This window comes from Eumetopias jubatus, unplaced genomic scaffold, assembly GCF_037043125.1.
Source record: "Eumetopias jubatus isolate StellerSeaLion01/CBP00866 unplaced genomic scaffold, mEumJub1_p1.0 scaffold_4, whole genome shotgun sequence".
NCBI lineage: Eukaryota > Metazoa > Chordata > Mammalia > Carnivora > Otariidae > Eumetopias > Eumetopias jubatus.
The window spans coordinates 105,045,820-105,061,906 of record NW_028274810.1 but is presented as its reverse complement, the minus strand read 5'-3'; the positions used below and the strand labels follow the sequence as shown (position 1 = coordinate 105,061,906).

General features: G+C 64.0%; 1 protein-coding gene across 4 annotated transcripts in view; it reads right to left on the bottom strand.

Annotated features, from left to right (window-relative positions):
* MEGF6 (multiple EGF like domains 6) overlaps positions 1-14,977 on the bottom strand; it is an 86,156-nt gene extending 71,179 nt beyond the window's left edge. For 3 of the 4 annotated variants that reach the window (XM_088022643.1, XM_088022640.1, XM_088022641.1), the window contains exons 1-3: positions 14,681-14,837; positions 10,734-10,868; positions 7,171-7,280 (exon numbers count right to left, since the gene is read on the bottom strand). In XM_088022643.1, coding sequence (XP_087878769.1) covers positions 7,171-7,280; positions 10,734-10,868; positions 14,681-14,790 — 355 coding nt within the window. In that variant the 5' untranslated portion in view covers positions 14,791-14,837. Of the gene's footprint in view, positions 1-7,170; positions 7,281-10,733; positions 10,869-14,680 lie in introns of all 4 variants that reach the window. The other variant, XM_088022639.1, reaches the window with a different exon arrangement.
* Between the last annotated feature and the right edge of the window lie 1,110 nt (positions 14,978-16,087).

The following is a 16,087-nucleotide window of genomic DNA, read 5'->3' as shown; positions in this document are numbered from 1 at the left end:
GGCCAGGGTCACCAAATGTGCGTGGAGCACAAACATCAGCCTTCTGGAGGCCAGCACTGCAAATGAGCCCTGTCCCTGGGCACCTCTGCCCAAGCGGCCCAGAGACCCCACATTCATCCTGTAGCTCGAACAGGCCAGGGCAGGAGGGACCAACTCAGACCCAAGACAAACCTCCCGGCCTGGGAGCCTGCTCTCTCGTGGTTTGTCCCAGCTGCACGGCCTCCTGTGGACTTCCCGTGCCGAAGCCTCTGGCTCCCATCCACTCCCGGCAGTGAGGACCTGGCCCAGGAGCAGGGGAGCCCCATCCCTGCACCACTCCCCCACAGCATCCCCAGAGGAGGGGCACGCCTGTCTGCTGGCTGGGGCTGAGCTCACATCCTGATCAGGCCTGCAGGGGACCTCAGCCCCTCCCTGCACCCAACATAGAATTTTCAGAATGGAGCCTGGGAGGGGCCTCTCTGGGAAGCAGCTCTCCTCCTGTCTGGGCCACAGCTCCTCCACTGTAACTGGGGATCAGCCCACCACCAAGACACGTGGTGGATGTGGGGGGCCCAATAAAACTGCCCACATGAGCTCCCGGTGCACGCCTGGCTCCCAGAAACCTCAGGCCAGATGGAACACAGCCGACCAATCGGTTCCCGGCTCCCAGGCTCTGCAAAGGAAGCGGTGGTACCAGCACTGGGCACAGTCCTGCCCGTGGCCAAAGCCACCAGGCCAGCCAGAGACAGGGTGTGTGCTACCCAGGCCGGTACCCAGGAAACTCTCCCAGGGCTGCTGGGGCACACACAGCAGGCCAGAACCCCAAGAGGGTACACGTGCCCCCAGCGCTCCTCCAGCAACCGGCCTGGGAGGCCAGCACCAGGCAGAGTCGGGGCTGGACCCGGTGCAGAGCACCTCTGTCCACCATCATTGGCGGCATTTAGGGGTTCAAACAATGCTGGGTGGGGGAAAGCCCAGATGAAGGGGGTGATGGTGAGGACGACACTGTGCCCAGGCCCCCCACAGGGCAGCGAGATGAGCACCGTGGCTCAGGGTGGTCCTCACCTCACTGACCACACCACCGGCAGCATCTCCTAAACCTCACCCGAGGTGCTGGCAGAACCGCCTGTGAATGGCCAGGCGTGGGAACCACAGTGCCCGCCTCACAGCCAAGGGCAGCTACAGGATGGAGGCCACTTCCCTGGGAGCCCCAGGTCCCTCCCACTTGGTCCCTCTGTCCCTGTTCTGCTACCAGACCCGCCAGCCTTCGACCCAATGCTAGCCAGCAGCTGGAGGCCTGGACCCCAGCCCCCACCCACACCTCCCCCCGTCCAGACCCTTGCTGCAGGGAGGGAGTCACTCCAGCTCCAAGCTCCCAAGGAAGAGCCACGCCAGTGCCCGCCCCGAGGCTCCAGGAGTCCGAGGCAGGGCTCCACCTTGGCGGCGCACCCACCGCAGGCCTGTGCTGGAAGGCAGGGCCGCACAGAGGAGGGGCGTGCTCAGCGTGTGGGTGCTGTGGGGCCGCAGCAGCAGGTGTGAGCAGACCCGTGCACGGGAGCAGGCAGGCGTGCAGGCACTCACACAGACGTGAGCGAGCAGGCACGTGGTGCACATGTGTGCACGTGAGCATGAGTGCATGTACAGGGCATACGTATGTGAGCCCATGTGTTCATGAGCGCATGGGTGTGGGCATATGTCTGAGGGTGAGCGTGTCAGCACACGTGAGACCATCCACGTGTGTGCATGTGTGATTGCGTACACACCCGTGCGTCCTTGTGAGCGTGAGCACATGCATCAACCGTGCATGTGTATGTGAGGCTGTGACGTGGGTGAGCTCGCCTGGGTGGACAGCATGCTGGTCCAGTGCACAAGTGTGCATGAGTGTGCAAACGTGCCTGGCACAGCACCATGCAAATCTGGGGGTGACTCCACTGTCCAGAGACACCTAGGGGATGAGGGGTTGCCGCAGAACAACACGCCCACTCCTAGCAACTGCGTGGGCATCTGTGTCCACAGCGAAGTCAGGACAGCCAGAGCGCCAGCTCTGCAAATTCCCACACTGGGCGCAGAGCTGACACACGCCCAGAACGGAAAAGGGAAAGTGAACAGCAAAGCAGGAAGGCAGAGGGCGGCCATCCCCGGGTCCCCCAGCAGCCTTCCTGCCGCTCCTTCCCACAGCCCCAGGATCACAGAGGAGATGGCCACATCCCAGGAGGGAGGAAGGGGCAAGCTTGCGAGGCGGTCAGCAGCCTGGGCTTCTGTTCCCTTGACCCACCCAGTGGCCTGTCCCAGGCTCCCGTGGCAACAAACCACGTCAATCCCTCCCTCACACTCATGTGACGCCCTCAAAGGCCACAGATTTTTTTCCCAGCTGGCCTGGCATCCCCTAGGCAGCAAGAAGGCACGAGTGACCACGATGGGCCGGGACAGCCTGTGGAGAAAATTCGGGGTGGCCACCCTGCAGTATCCACCCCTGTCCGTGGTCACCTCTGAGGGTCTGCTGCAGAGTCAAGGGCGAGGCTGCCCCACACACCCCGGGCACACATGGGGTCCTGAAAACCCAGCCACGGCCACGCTGTCCAGACCCAGTTCCCACTCCATCCACACATCCAGAATCCAGCCACTTAGCATGCTCCGCGACCCACCAGGGCCAGGCCCTCTGCCCTCCACGGCAGACCGTGTCCCTCCCCCAGTCAGACCCTGCACAGGCTCCCTGTCCTCACAAGGGCCCTGGGACCTCAGCAAGTGACCTCGTTTGGAAGCAGTCTTTGCGGGCGTGACTAAGGCAGGGACTAAGCTCACACGGATTCGGGCAGGCCCCGCTTAGAGACAGAGGAGGACACGCGGGCAGCAGGGGGCTGACGCGGCCTCACGCCAAGGAGGGCCCAGGACCAAGCAGGAAGGATCCCCCACACGTGGATGGCACACATCCAGCCTCCAGAGAGTAAACCCGAGCTGCTTCAAGCCCCGCCCAGCCCCTCCTGGCCAACGCCCCTCCCCCACCTCAGCTTTCTCCGGAGTGCAGCTCACGGGCTGGCACTGAACCCAGAACCGCACGCGCACTTGCCCGCGTGTCTGCTGCCACAGGACAGCAGCTCCGACGGAGGAAGGGCCAGGCCCAGTCTCTGCCACTGCCACCCTCCCACGCCTGAGCACAGCGCAGGACATGCTGTCGGCCCCACACAAATGATCGTCCAGCGGACCGCCTGGGTCAGTTTCCCAGCGCATGCTTTAGGGACACTGTTTATTTTTTCAACTTTGTTGTATCTTTTTAAAGAAAGAATTGGTTTGGAAAATACTACATAGTCTTTCTCAGGAACCCACAGGACACATTAGCATGTTAAATGCTCTGATAAGTCCTGCAATGATGGATCCTGCTTCACTGTGCTTTATGCGGAGCTTCCTGGACCACAGAACCCCTTCCCATTCCTCATCGCCGGTGCAGCTCCTGGCACCTGCTCAGGCTCTGCCTCTCCGTCCACTGGCCTCCTCAGATGGCCAGGGCTCAGCCTGCACAGAGTTAGAGCAGGGAGCCACAGAGCATCTTCCTGGCCCCTCATTCCTGGGTGCATCCATGTAGGAGTCTGCATGCAGTGCCTTCACACTCAGCCCCCCCCCCTTGATGAGGGGGACCCAGGGCCCAGGGAATTGGGGTGGGTCCAGGAAAATCTGCACCCCACTGAGATGGCCATGGAATTGAGAGAGGCACCAGGCAGGAATCTGGCACCCCAACAGCAGAAGAGGTCAGCGCCCAGCTGCCCACGGGGCGCATGTGTACCACACAGACCCAAGGAAGGCCCCTGGTCACCAGGCAATGCCGCCCCACCCGGCTAGCACTTTTCCTTTCTGCTCACCTCCAGGTCACACACGCTGCTAAGTGGGCCTCTGAGAAATCACAGTGGCCACTAGGAGCTTCCTGTCACCCTCTTACACAGCATGACGTCTCCTCCTCACTCCCACACGAACCCACAGGGGCCCTGACGGTGTCCCGCACGCAGGTGCGGTTCCAGGTCACGCGAAGCGAGGACGTCTCACACGGCTGGTGGAGCGGGGCCGGGCTGGGGCTGTCAGCAGCGGGGCGGGGCGGGGGGGTTGCCCCTGGCCCAACCCGGTCTCCCTTGACTGCAGACACAGCCTGGACTGAGACTGGGGGAATGGTACAGGGATGGGGGAAGGGCCAAACCCAGAGACTCCTGACCCCCAGGCCCCTCTGCAGGAAGTGGGCACCTCTCCCAAGTGGGGGCCCAGCACCCCAGCCACTGCTCGTGCTCAGGAGCTCTGAGGGCCCCGACCCAGCCTCCAGGCACCCACAGGCAAGCCGGCAGGAAGGGGACCACCGCAGACTCTCCCCTGACCTCAAAGGGCAGGGCTTCTGAGGGGCTGGGGGCTCTGGGCACCTGCTCCACCTGGGACAGGGAAACAAAGTGACCCAGTGACCCCAAGGGCTCAGCTCACAGCAGGAAGCCCACCTTCTCCGGCCACTTCTTCTGCCTTCCTCTGCAAGCCCCCGCCCCCGCCCCACTGCCTCTGCTGCACTTCCTCCAACCCCCACGTCCCTGCGGGCCTGCCCTGCCCATCCACACATCGAAGCCCCAGCTGGCTCTGTACCCCCCATCGCAACCCATCATCTGCTCGCTACCGGCCTCCCTGCCAGGCCCCCTGACTCCCCAGAGCTGAGCAACAGCCACCCCTGGGGGGCAGGGTCCCAGGCTCAGGCTCTGCCCCACATGAGCCTCCCTGTCCCTCCCTCCCCTTCACCTGCCAGTGACCCAGGCACTGGGGCAACAAGAGGGTGCCCGAGAGGCCAGATCACAGAGCTTTTCCTAGAGCATTCAAATAAAATCCAAATACAGAAATAAGTAAATCCTGCACTAAAATGTTTTTTTTAAAAACAAACAATCAAGAAAGCCCAAGCCTCAAGTTCAGGACACATGTGGAGACCCTGTCTGTGTCTCCAGGCCAACGGCGCAAACTGGACCCCCAAGGCCAGTCCCTGTGGCTGAGACATCCTCATTTGCTCACCACTACAGCCCTGTCCCCAGCCCGGCTTCTCCACCTCTGCAAGGCCACGGCTGCCCTGGGCGGCTTTAGGTCCCACCTGCCAGCGATCTCCCCACTGCCACGTACCCGCCCCCTCCTGCTAGCTGGCCAGGCCAAAGCAGAGCCAGCTTGTCCTTCCTGGCTACCAGCACAGGCAGACAGAGCCACAGGACAGCCCAGGAGCGCACGCTGAGCCAGACTGCAAAGGAGAGACTGTCAGGGCCTGAGGACCTGTGCTGAAATTGGCCTCCCATCCCTGAAAAGTCAGCATTTGGGGCCTGTCTCCAACCCGGCCTCCCAGGATCTGGCTGACCCTTGGGCCCTGCCACTCCTCCCCAGCCCTGACCCTGGGAAGGTCACTCCAAGACACAGGAGAAACCGAGGGTCATCCGAACCCAGTTCAGGAGTATGGATGCTGGGAACACTGCAGTACCAATCATGACCTGGACCCTGGCTCCCTGCCCTTGCCCATGAGAGTGCACACACCCTCTCCCCCCAGCCCAGGAAGCCAAGCCCAGAGGGCCCCCCACCCTGGGCTGGCCATGTGGTTGGGCATCCACATCCCTTCTCAGGTATAAAAAGGCCGTGCTCCCCACCCCGCAACCCCACCCCGTGCCGTAGGCCCCTGCCTCCTCTGCCTGCCCCCACCATTCACCAGATTACTAGGGCCGCCTCTGGCAGGCCTGAGGAACCCCATCTCACAGCGGAAACCAGGGCCCTCGGCTTTGACCTCTACCCTGCACCCCCAGTCAACAGACTCCTTTGTTTTCCTAGAAGCCAGAAGCAGGGAACACACACACCACCAGGATCAGAGAGCGTGGGGAGAAGGGCTGCTGCCGGGAACTGGGGGTCTGGGGCACCTCCCGCCGGCCAGCATCTGGGCATCCACCCTGCCCACGAGGGAAGCCAGAGCTGCTTCCTTCTCTTCTTCCTCCCTGCTCCCTTCCTGGGGAGAATTATTCATTTCCTCTTCCAGAAAAACAGCACCAGCCTCCTTCTCTTCCCCTTTCCCCACTGGAATTCGTGCAAAACCGTCTCTGCCCCCGTTCGGCTGCTCCCATGTTTCCTGTGTGCAGAGGGACCCGGGGCCGAGAGACAGGCTGGAACACATCCTGTCCCAGCATGGGGGAGCTGGGACCCCCAGCCACCCCCACCGCGTGGCCCCATCCCTCACCTCACGTCAGGGAGTGCCGTGTCACTGTTTCGGGGGGGCCAGACCTCTGGGACCACCTCTCCAGGGAAGGGATACTGCCATACCCCATCAGCCCCAACTGCCCACCCACCTGTGCCCACACCCACCTGCGCCCACACCCACCTGCGCCCACACCCACCTGCGCCCACACCCACCTGCGCCCACACCCACCTGCGCCCACACCCACCTGCGCCCACACCTACAGGCCAGAAACAGCCTCCCAAATACTCCCTGCAGCCAGACTCCACAGCTGTGAGCCCCATTTAGTTTATGAAGCAGAGGCTTCACAGTGAGGCTCATGTGTGCTGACACAGGGGTCCCCCTCCCTCCTGCAGCTATCAGGACCCCCCCTCTGAGGGAGGCAGTGACACACCCCCACGAGGCAGAGGAGAGACCGAGGCCCAGGGCACCGGGACAAGAGGCAGGACAGGAGCTACTGTCTCACAAACAACTGTCCACAGAGGCCAGGGGCCCAATGCCCAGCCCTGGGCCCACTTGGGAACAGAGAAGAAAGCCCCAAGAGCAAGGGCGTGGCTATGGTGGGGCAGGCAGGGGAGGGGCACGCTCCATGACATGACCCCCAAGAGGCAGCTGAGCCCACAGACAGCAGCACGTGGTCCAGGGCCACCCTCACACCCCCTCCTGATGCCAGGCACCCGGGCACTGGCAGGCATCCCCCCACCCTCTGCTCGGAGCCCCCACCCCCCCCCAGCCCTGTCTCCTCGGCCCCTGCCCCAACAGCCTGTGGGTTCACTGTTCCTCTTTTCTTATTCCATTTTAACAGCCTTCAGGGGGGCAGAGTGGGGGGACGTGCGGCCCTGGAAGGTTCCCATGCTGTGATGAGTGCCACCAAGTGCAGAAACGAGGTCTGCACTCCGCCGTGCCAGGGGGCGTCCCCTTTAGACATGGCTTCCTCCGACGCACTGATTCAGGGTCAGGGTCGGGGGAGGGACACTCACGGGAGAGGCAGCCCTGGTCTCCAGGCTGCTGGCTCCACCCTGGGCAGCACCTCAACACGGTCTGGGCCTCCATGGCATATACCTGCCTGTAGCCTGTGTAGTAGATGGTTCTAGAAAAGAAGGGAGAGGGCAACATTTACTGTGCGGGCACAGCGCTGGTGGCATGTCCCGCAGCTTTAGGCTCTCACCAACCCCTCCCCACGATGATTCTCTGACCGGCCCCATTTCAAGCTGAGCAGGTTGAGGCTCGGAAGCGGGTAGAAGGTCTGCATCCTAAAGCAGAGCCGCATCCGCATGAAGAGGGTCAGCAGGAGCAGGGGACACGTGACTGGCCCGCAGCCAGCCACACTGGCCCCAGCTGGCTGGGCACGGGGGGTGCTACCCCGCTCCCTCTCCACCCCTGCTGCGGGCCCGGCTCCGGGCTGGCGTCAGGACGGGCATAACACCCCACATCTGGCTCTCATCACCAGGCCAGATTTGAGGGCTTGGGGGTCAGACTCCAAGTGTCCAGCTTGGGAACAAGCGTGGCTTCCTGGGGCCCAGTGGGCGGGCAGTGCCAATTCCGACCCCAGGCTCTCAGTCCACCAGTGGACAGCAGGACGGCCCTGGGGCGTCCGCGAGGGCCCCTCCCCCACCCCGAGGAGCGTAGGGCTGAGCTGAGGAGACAGGGTGACCGGGAGAAGTGCGTGGACAGCAGCAGCAGAACCGGAGTGTGACCAGCACACAGGGCTGAGATCAGAGAGGAGCGGGGGGAGTGGGGGAGGGGGGCCTCTCAGGGGAGGGCCTCCTACCTGCACCCCTGGACCCAGGCCAGTTCCTGCTCAGGACGGGAGCAGCTCCCGCAAAGGCTGAGCAGAGAGAGCAGCAGAACAAGAGGAAGGGGATGCCCCGAGGCCACCCACAGCCTTCAGACACAGCCACCCCGCCCCACCACTGTCTGTAGGAACGGTGGCCGGGAGCCCGGCCAACAGCCATGGGGTCAAGGACCCTTGAGCCCCAGGAGTGGCCCGAGGGCCTGGACCGCTGTTTCCAAGTGACGTGACACCCTTCTGCTCGCTGGGGCTTGGCCCGGGGGAGCCGTGGGAAACCCAGGGACCCCACAAACCAACAAGGCCCCTTCCCGGAAGTGGGAGTTCATGCACACACACTGCACACAGCAGCTCGGGGGGAGCTCTGCAAAACACCACTTTGGCAGGACATGAATCCACTTGCCTGAAGAGAAACCGACCACAGCGGTGGACAGTATTTGACAAAGCAAACAGTGTTTGGGTCCTTCCATCGTAAATATTTATCCCTCTCCCGGGGCTACGTGCTGCTCCTCGCGGTCACCCGGAGAACGGAGACAATCGGCCCATCTGCCACCTCCCCCCACCCTCAGAAGTTAGAGACCCTCTGAGGCACCTGTGGGCCTACTGCCCCCTCAGCCCCCCAAGAGCCGACCCCTCACTCCCCTGCAGCCCACATGGGACAGTTCACAGGGGACACAGCTCACGGAGGAGGGTGGGTGCAACAGCTCACAGGGGACACCTCACGTGGGCTCTGGCCACAGCCAGGAAGCTGGCTGACAGCAGGGCCAGGGGCGACAGGGGGACAGGGGTACCAGGCTGGTGCACACATCTCCACCTTCTGCAGGCCCCATGGAGCCTGGGCCCCAGGGGAGGAGATCTGGGGGACAGGCCTGGAGGGAGGGGTTCCGTGTGGCCTCGTGGCTCCTCCTAGCATTCCCTCCTCCTCCCTTTGCATGGACCACTCCCCGCCAAAAGGGCAGGGGGCCTTCGACGTAGCCTGGGGGGCTCCTCAGGCCTGGCACGGCCTGTGCTGGCTGGTGGTTTGTCGGGGAGATGCTCCTGATGCGCTAGGAGAGCTGCCCCGTGGGCTGGCAGATGGGGAGAAGGGGGGCAGGGGGCAGGGCCCGCCTCGCAGGGAAGCCAGAGCCTCTGTGCATTCCTGAAGGAGGAAGGGGAGCGTGCCAGCCAGAGGCCACACAGCTTCGACAGCCGCCGGAGGAACATCTGGACGAGGCATTCGGGCAACTGCCCATAGCCGGCATGCTGGGCTCCGCTGCGGCATCATGGGAAGGGACACAACCCATTCGCAGCCAGGAGCCCCACAGAAGGGAAGTGGGGCTGGGCCCAGAAAGTGCTTGGGGCAGGTCTCAGGAAACCCCATGGGACAGAGAGGTGGTGAGACAGCTCTCATTCACACGGAGTGGAGGGCTGGGGGGGGAACAGCCCGTGTAGGGTGGGGTGAATCCCAGCTGCATTGCAACCCAGGAGACCGGGCAGCCACTGCCCCCAAACAGGCCAGGGACCCAAACTGTTCATGCTGAACCCAAAGGGAGGGTCCCAGACACCTGGAGCTGGGCAAGGCGAGGATGCCCAGAACCTGTTTTGCACGCGGCCCCTCCTGAGCCTTCCCAGAAGACCCTGACAGAGAATGCACACTCCCTCCCCTCTGCACCAGGGCAGGAAGCATGGCAGAGACCCTGCGGCCCCCACCCCACATAACGGGGCAGCAAGGTCCTCCCAGACAGGGGGGCTTCGCTCCCAGGGCCCCAGACGCCCCATCAGGACACTGAAGGCACTCAGATGCTTTGGAAACGCTGCTCCCACCCCACCCAGGCCAGCCTGGGGGCCAGTGACGGGGACCCCGGGGGCCAGCGATGGGGAGCCCGGGACCAGCAACAGGGAGACTGGGACCAGCGACAGGGAGACTGGGTGCTTCTCAGCACAGCCACCCACCCAACTCTCCAGCCCAGGGGCCACAGGGCTCCTGGCGGCTTCACCGTGAGTGGCTGGGGGGACGCGGCCCAAGCTGTGGACACTGCTCAGAGTGCCTCTCTGGGGGAAGCGCGAGGGGAGCTGTCTTCCTTCCCTGGGTTTCTCAGCATCAGGCCCCTGACGCTCATGCAGGACCCTTCATACTTCCAGGGCCGTCCTGAGCACCAGAGGTTCACTGGGGGGCAACGGACACCGGACCCAGACACCACCAAGATCCCAGGGAGGGAGTTCACGCCCCACACGGAGGACATCACACAGGCCACCCCCAAAGGCCTCGCTGCGAAGCTGGACACCATGCCCCATCTGAGGCCCATTCCGGCCTTCCCCGCACCTAACCTGGAGGCCTTGCTGCTTCCGGCCAGGGGAGTTGCCCGAGCTGAGGCCCCTCCACTGCCCAGCTTTGCAATCGTACAGATTCCAGAGCCTGAGTCTATAAAAAGTGGAGAGGTATGCAAAGGCACTCCTTAATTTGACTTTGAAATAAAATCTTGAGCAATAAAATGTTTCGCACTGGCTCTTCTGGGAATGAGGCCCAGGGGTTCGGCTGCAGCAGTCCCGCAGAACTTAGCAGGCTGAGCACCTGCTTTTCCCCTCTCATATGGCCAACCTCCCCCCTGGGGTCCCCGCCTGCCCCACGGGATCCCTGTCCCCCTCAGAGCACCCCTCCCAGAGTCCCCTCCTCCCTGCAGGGCCCCCACTGCATGAAGAAGGCCCCGAGATCAGGACAGCCCCCCATCCCCGCCACCCCGCTCCCACTCGGGACCCAGGGACCCCGGCACATACCTCCGCTCGTGGCCGACGCACCATGCCTGCCGCCCACAGCCCGGCTTCCACACGGGCACGGTTCGGCTGAAAGCCTGCACACAGGGCTGGCGGCGGCCCACCAAGGTCAGCTCCTGTTCGGCACACACGTGGGGCCTGGGACAGAGGACAGATGTCAGCGCCCCGGCCACCAGTAGCCAGCAGGCCCCAGGCCGCCTGCACACCCACCCTGGGGCGTGGAGCCATCCGGGGTGGGGTCCAGACCATGGCCAGGCCCCACAGCAGGGTCCCTAGGCCGGGGCCCCTCCCAGGCCTGCAGCAGGCCCAGGCTCAAGGGTCATATCTGAGCATCCTCCATGCAGGGGCTCCAAGCTGCCCACGGGGTTACTCTAATCCTGCCCAAACCCCAAAGTATAGACACCGGTGCCGCCTTGCACAGGGCACCGGGGGGTCCATAGGAACAGCGACGTCAACCCTGCGTTCATGTGACTCCCATCCCAGGCCCCCTCTTCCGCAGCCAGGCCGGCCTCAGAGATGGCCCTGAGCCGCAGGTGCTGGGCGCCCGGCCGGGTGGGATTCGCTTCGGCCAGGACAAGCAGAGCAAGCAGGGGAGCCTCCAGGGAAGGCGGGGCGGGGGGGGGGCTCAGCCGGGGCCCTGCGATTTCAGTGGCTCCTCGGCCCCCAGGAGCCCCCACAGGCGAACGAATGGACAGGAGCATGCCACACTCAGGAAGGAGGTGGCTGAGAAGGCAGAAGGGGCCCAGCCCCGCTCCAGGAGGGGAGGCGAGGGGAGGGGCGCAGCTCGCCCCAGGCACGCCCAGATTCAGGGACCAGGGTGGTCCCCACACAGGCAAGTTTCACAAAGTCCGGGAGAGAAGGCAAAGCTTCGCAAGTCTGTGAGACCAGCCAGAGCTCTCTGCAGAAGAGGATGGGGTGGGCTGGGTTCTCCTCGGAAGACCCCTCTGCTTTCCGGGCCCTCCTCAAACCACAGCCACCGTGAGGGTCCTGAGGGTCCCACAGCAGCCCTGCGGGGTCATTCCCGAGGGTCACTCGCCCGTGCCCTGCCCCCACCCCGGGGCACCTGCGTCACTCCCCCCAAGGCCTGCAGGGCCGCCTGGCTCCCCCCTCTCTCCACAGCCCTGAGAACAGCCTCAGTCTTGCTGCTTCTCCGTTGGCCCCACAGGGCCCGGGGTGAGCGCCGGAACGCTCTCCTCTGGGGAGTTCCCAGTCCTTCACAAGCGTAACCTCCGCCAGCTTTTCCATTTGTGGGGTGGAGGAGGTGGGATGGGGGAGAGAACAGACAGAGAGACTGAGGTGTCGCCCGAGTCGGCTCCTGCCTCCCATCTGGGGAGGGAAGGCAATTCCCAGACTACAAAGTGAACACAGCTCTGTCGGACATCTGCTCCCTGGCAGAGAGGGGCTCCTGGAGGCTGGTGGCCTTTGCCCAGGGCCGAGGTGAAGGTGGGTCTGAGAAGCGTCCCTCCAGGGTAGGCGGTTCCAGGCCCTGAGGGCCCCCGGACGATGGCCCCAGGGTGAGGAGGTGAGGATGGGGACACCAGGGCAGGGAGGGGGCTGGGGAAGCCAGGCCACACACATCCCCTGGTCCAGAAGGAGGGCTAGGCGACGAAGAGTCGTCTCCATCACGTCTGTTCTTACAGGCTCCCCGTTTGAACCCCACAGCGGGCCTCTGAACACACGTTCCCCTGGCCTGGGTGCAGCATGGAGCTTGGGACCCCGCAGCCTCGGACAGTGGCCAGGTCGAGCTCCACTGTGTGGGGACACCATCTCCCTGTCCCGACCCTGCTTCCCCAGCCCAGCCAGTAGCCTTGGGCCAGCCCTGCGTGGAGTAAGCAGTCATTCCAGGCCCCAGGAAGGAAAGCCAACCATTCTTCCAGAGAAATTCACTTCAGAGACACAAATAAATACATAAAGACAGGTTGCAGGGTTTTGAATCTGGACATGGTCGGCCAGTGGGAGCCAAAGAACCAGCCACAGGCTCCCAAGGGTCCACAAAGGCCCCCTGAGCACCAGGGCTGTGAGTCAGTGGGAGCCCCCCAACCACGGCACCCCTCTTCTCTTTGCCTCCCCCAGAGGCCCACCAAGGGGTTCAGGAAAGCTAGCCACAGAGGGTGGGGATGCCTGTGCCAGGCCCTGCAGGCTCATCACATCTCCCCCAAGGCAAGGGTGGCAGGGGGCACGGGACCAGCACGGACAAAGCACTTTCTGGAACCCTTGCTGTTCTCCAGGCCCCGTCCCCTGCTCCTCTGGGGTGCAAGGAGCAAATTCTGGCACCTCCAGGACCCAGCAGCTTCCCCCTCTCTGGGGTCTCGCAGAAGGGTGCTCTCCCTCACGCACTCAGCCGGCCAGCAGTGCCCACTGTGGCCCCACTGCATGCTGGGGCCTGCACCAGCTGCTTCAGAGACAACCAGAGACAGCGGAGCCGAGAAAGATGCACCCCGAGGTGTCACAGAGCTCAACATGCCTGGGGCAACCTGAGAACAGACGCCCCACCAAGAAACAGGGACACAGGTCCCCAGAGGGGCAGCCACCCCTGCCACGTGGGAGGCTCCCTGAGAGGGGAAAGGAGGAAGAGAGAGGGAGAGGAGGCTTTGGGGAGAGCATGAAGCAGGAAGAGAAGGAGGTCTCAGGCAACACACTAGCCGCTGGTTTGAAACGCTCACCCCAGCCGGGCCAGAGGCTTCCTGGAGCCCCAGGTGAGCAGGCCAACCTCAGGACACAGGCCTTTAGCTCCACTCCTCGGTGACTCAGGAAAAGGGGCCGAGGAGGGGTGACAAGCAATCTCCACAAGCACACTGGGACAGAAGCCCCCTCTTAAGGAGAAGCCCTCTGTCCTCATGGGCTCAGCAGCTGTCCACCTGACCAGCACCCTGGAATTCCCAGGAGTCTGGGCCTTTGGAAGTCCCTGGCTAACCCTGCAAAGAGCAGGCAGGCTGAGTGGCCAGACCGCCACTGTGAGAATCCTTCCGAGGCTGCAGCTTCCCTTGGACAAACAAACTCACTGGGATCGCAGGAAAGAAAAATGTCCAGCAGCAGTCACGCGGAGAAGTCGGGACTCAGGCCACTCACATTTCTGGACGCGGAGGCCCCCTTTTCCTTTGAAAAGGGCACAAGGAAACCTTCCCCCTTGGGGCAAAGCAAGACCCCGGGTGGGGGTCCTGGGGCCTGGACTGGCCCTCCCCCAGCTCTGCCTGAAAGTGACCATCCTGCACGGCCAGGTGCTGGGCAGGGGTCCCTAACCGAGGCCGGGCCACTTGCCTGGCCCGCTGAAGCCTTCGGCAGCCTGTCCACATTGGGCAGGCCCCAGGTCCAGCACCCTGCAGGAGCCCTGGGGTGGGGGCTGCCAGCAGGAGCCTCTCCTCCTCCTCCCCTTCCCCGGCTCACTTTGGCACCAGCTTTCGTCAGAGGCCAGTGCAAGGATTGATCTGCTGTTGAAGAGAGACCGCTAAACGGCCCATTGGGGAATCATCTTTCAAAACTGAAATTCATCTCAGCTGGCTCCCTGACCCTCTCTTCCTGCCCATTCTGGTACTGAATTTCTTCTCCTGTCTCTCAGCCCCAGCACACACGTGTTTAACACATACACCACGTCCAGGGGCCCCCTGTCTGGGCGCACCCCGCCCCTGCACAGGCCCCCCCAGGCCCCTGGAGGCAGGCTTTGGAAGGAAGTGAGAAGGGGCTGCTTCCTTCCTGCTTTCTCTGCCCGCAAGGACCCCGACTGGAGTGCAGCGTCTGCCAGAGCGCGGACGCACGTTACAGAGTGGAGGGAGACGGACGGGGTTAGGGAAGGAGGAGGTGGCCCTGCTACCGAAGCGCCCCCAGACCCAAGCCCCGACGCTCCCCAGTTACGGCAAAGAGCCCAACCTTGTCAGAGCCCCAGGGACAAAGCTGCCCCGGGGCCCCGGGCTCCCGCCGTCCAGCGGAGCCCCCCACCCCACCCCGCTACTCACAGGCCGAGCTGCAGGCGGAGCAGGGCGCTCGCTGGCCCTGCGGGAAGCAGCAGCACCAGGGCCAGGGCCACCGCGCACCCCGCCGCCCTCGCCTCCGGAAAGACGGGCATCGTGCCCGCGGCCCCGCGCCGGGTCCCCGCTCCGGTCCCCCGCTCACAGGAGGCCCCGGGGGGCCCTCGGAGCCGCCGCCTCCACGTGCGCCATGGCCCGGGGACGCGCAGGGCGCAGCCGCAGGTGCCCGCGCCGGGCCCGCCGAGCCCCGGGGCGCCGCAGGTGCGGAAGGTCCGGCTTCCCGCCTGGCCGGCGTCCGCGTCGCGCGACACTGAGCGCCCAGCCCCGTCGCCAGAGGCCGGCCCGCGTTTGCCACGCCCCCGGCCCGGACCCCCGCCCGGGCCCCGCCCACCGCCTTGGCCCCGCCTAGGCCGCCGCTTCCAGCCCCGCCCCCTGCCTTCCGCGGGTCCTCGCCCCCAGCCTTCGCGCTCCCGCCCCTCTCAGGCTGCAAGTCCCAGGTCCCCTGCGACCGAGTGACCAACTCCGACGGACCTCGGACCCATGCGCCCGTCTTTAGGGGCAGCCCTCGGCCCTCCGTCCCTCTTAAGTCTCCGCGGACACTCCGTCGATTGTCACCCCGGTGCCCTATCCCCTCCCTTGCTGGGCAGAGGGTGGAGGGGGCGGGGGGGTGGGGGTAGCCTCTGCAGCCCTCCGTGTGCCTCTGGACACTCCCCTTTGGGCACCCCCGTGGTTGGACATTTTTACACTCATTCTGTGCAGAGTATTCTTGGCCAGTGGCCTGAAGTCAGGGGGTGCCTGCTTCCCAGAGGCCATGGAGGGCAGGAGTCTCCCTCTGGAGGATTTATTTCCCTCTGTTTACACCTGGTTTGGGGCACCTGGCGGGCTCAATCAGTAGAGCATGCAACTTTTGATCTCTGGGTCTTGAGTTCAAGCCCCATGTTGGACATATATTACTTTAAAAACCAACCAACCAACCAACCTGGTTTTGGTTTGGAATTCACTAACTCCAGGGTTGAGGACCAGGGGCTTCAGGGCCCAGGAGGTCAGGGGGTCCCTGGGGTGGAAACAGGAGGTTTTTGAAGAGCAGGGGAAGGTGCAGCCTGGGTAGAACCAGGAGTTAGGCACCCCGTTAGTCACACATTGTGCAGAGGGAGAGCCCCTGCCAGGCCCAGCTGCAGCCCCTGCCAGGCCCAGAGTTAGGCACCCCGTTAGTCACACGTTGTGCGGAGGGAGAGCCCCTGCCAGGCCCAGAGCCGGTGGTGAGGCTCACTTCCGAAGCTGGCAAGCCCTCTTTCTTGGGGCTTTATTGGTCCACCACTTCATGTGGTCCAAGTGACTGGCCCTCACCTCGCCCTCATACAAAAGCACAGGAACCCTGGCTGGGGGGGAGGGGGA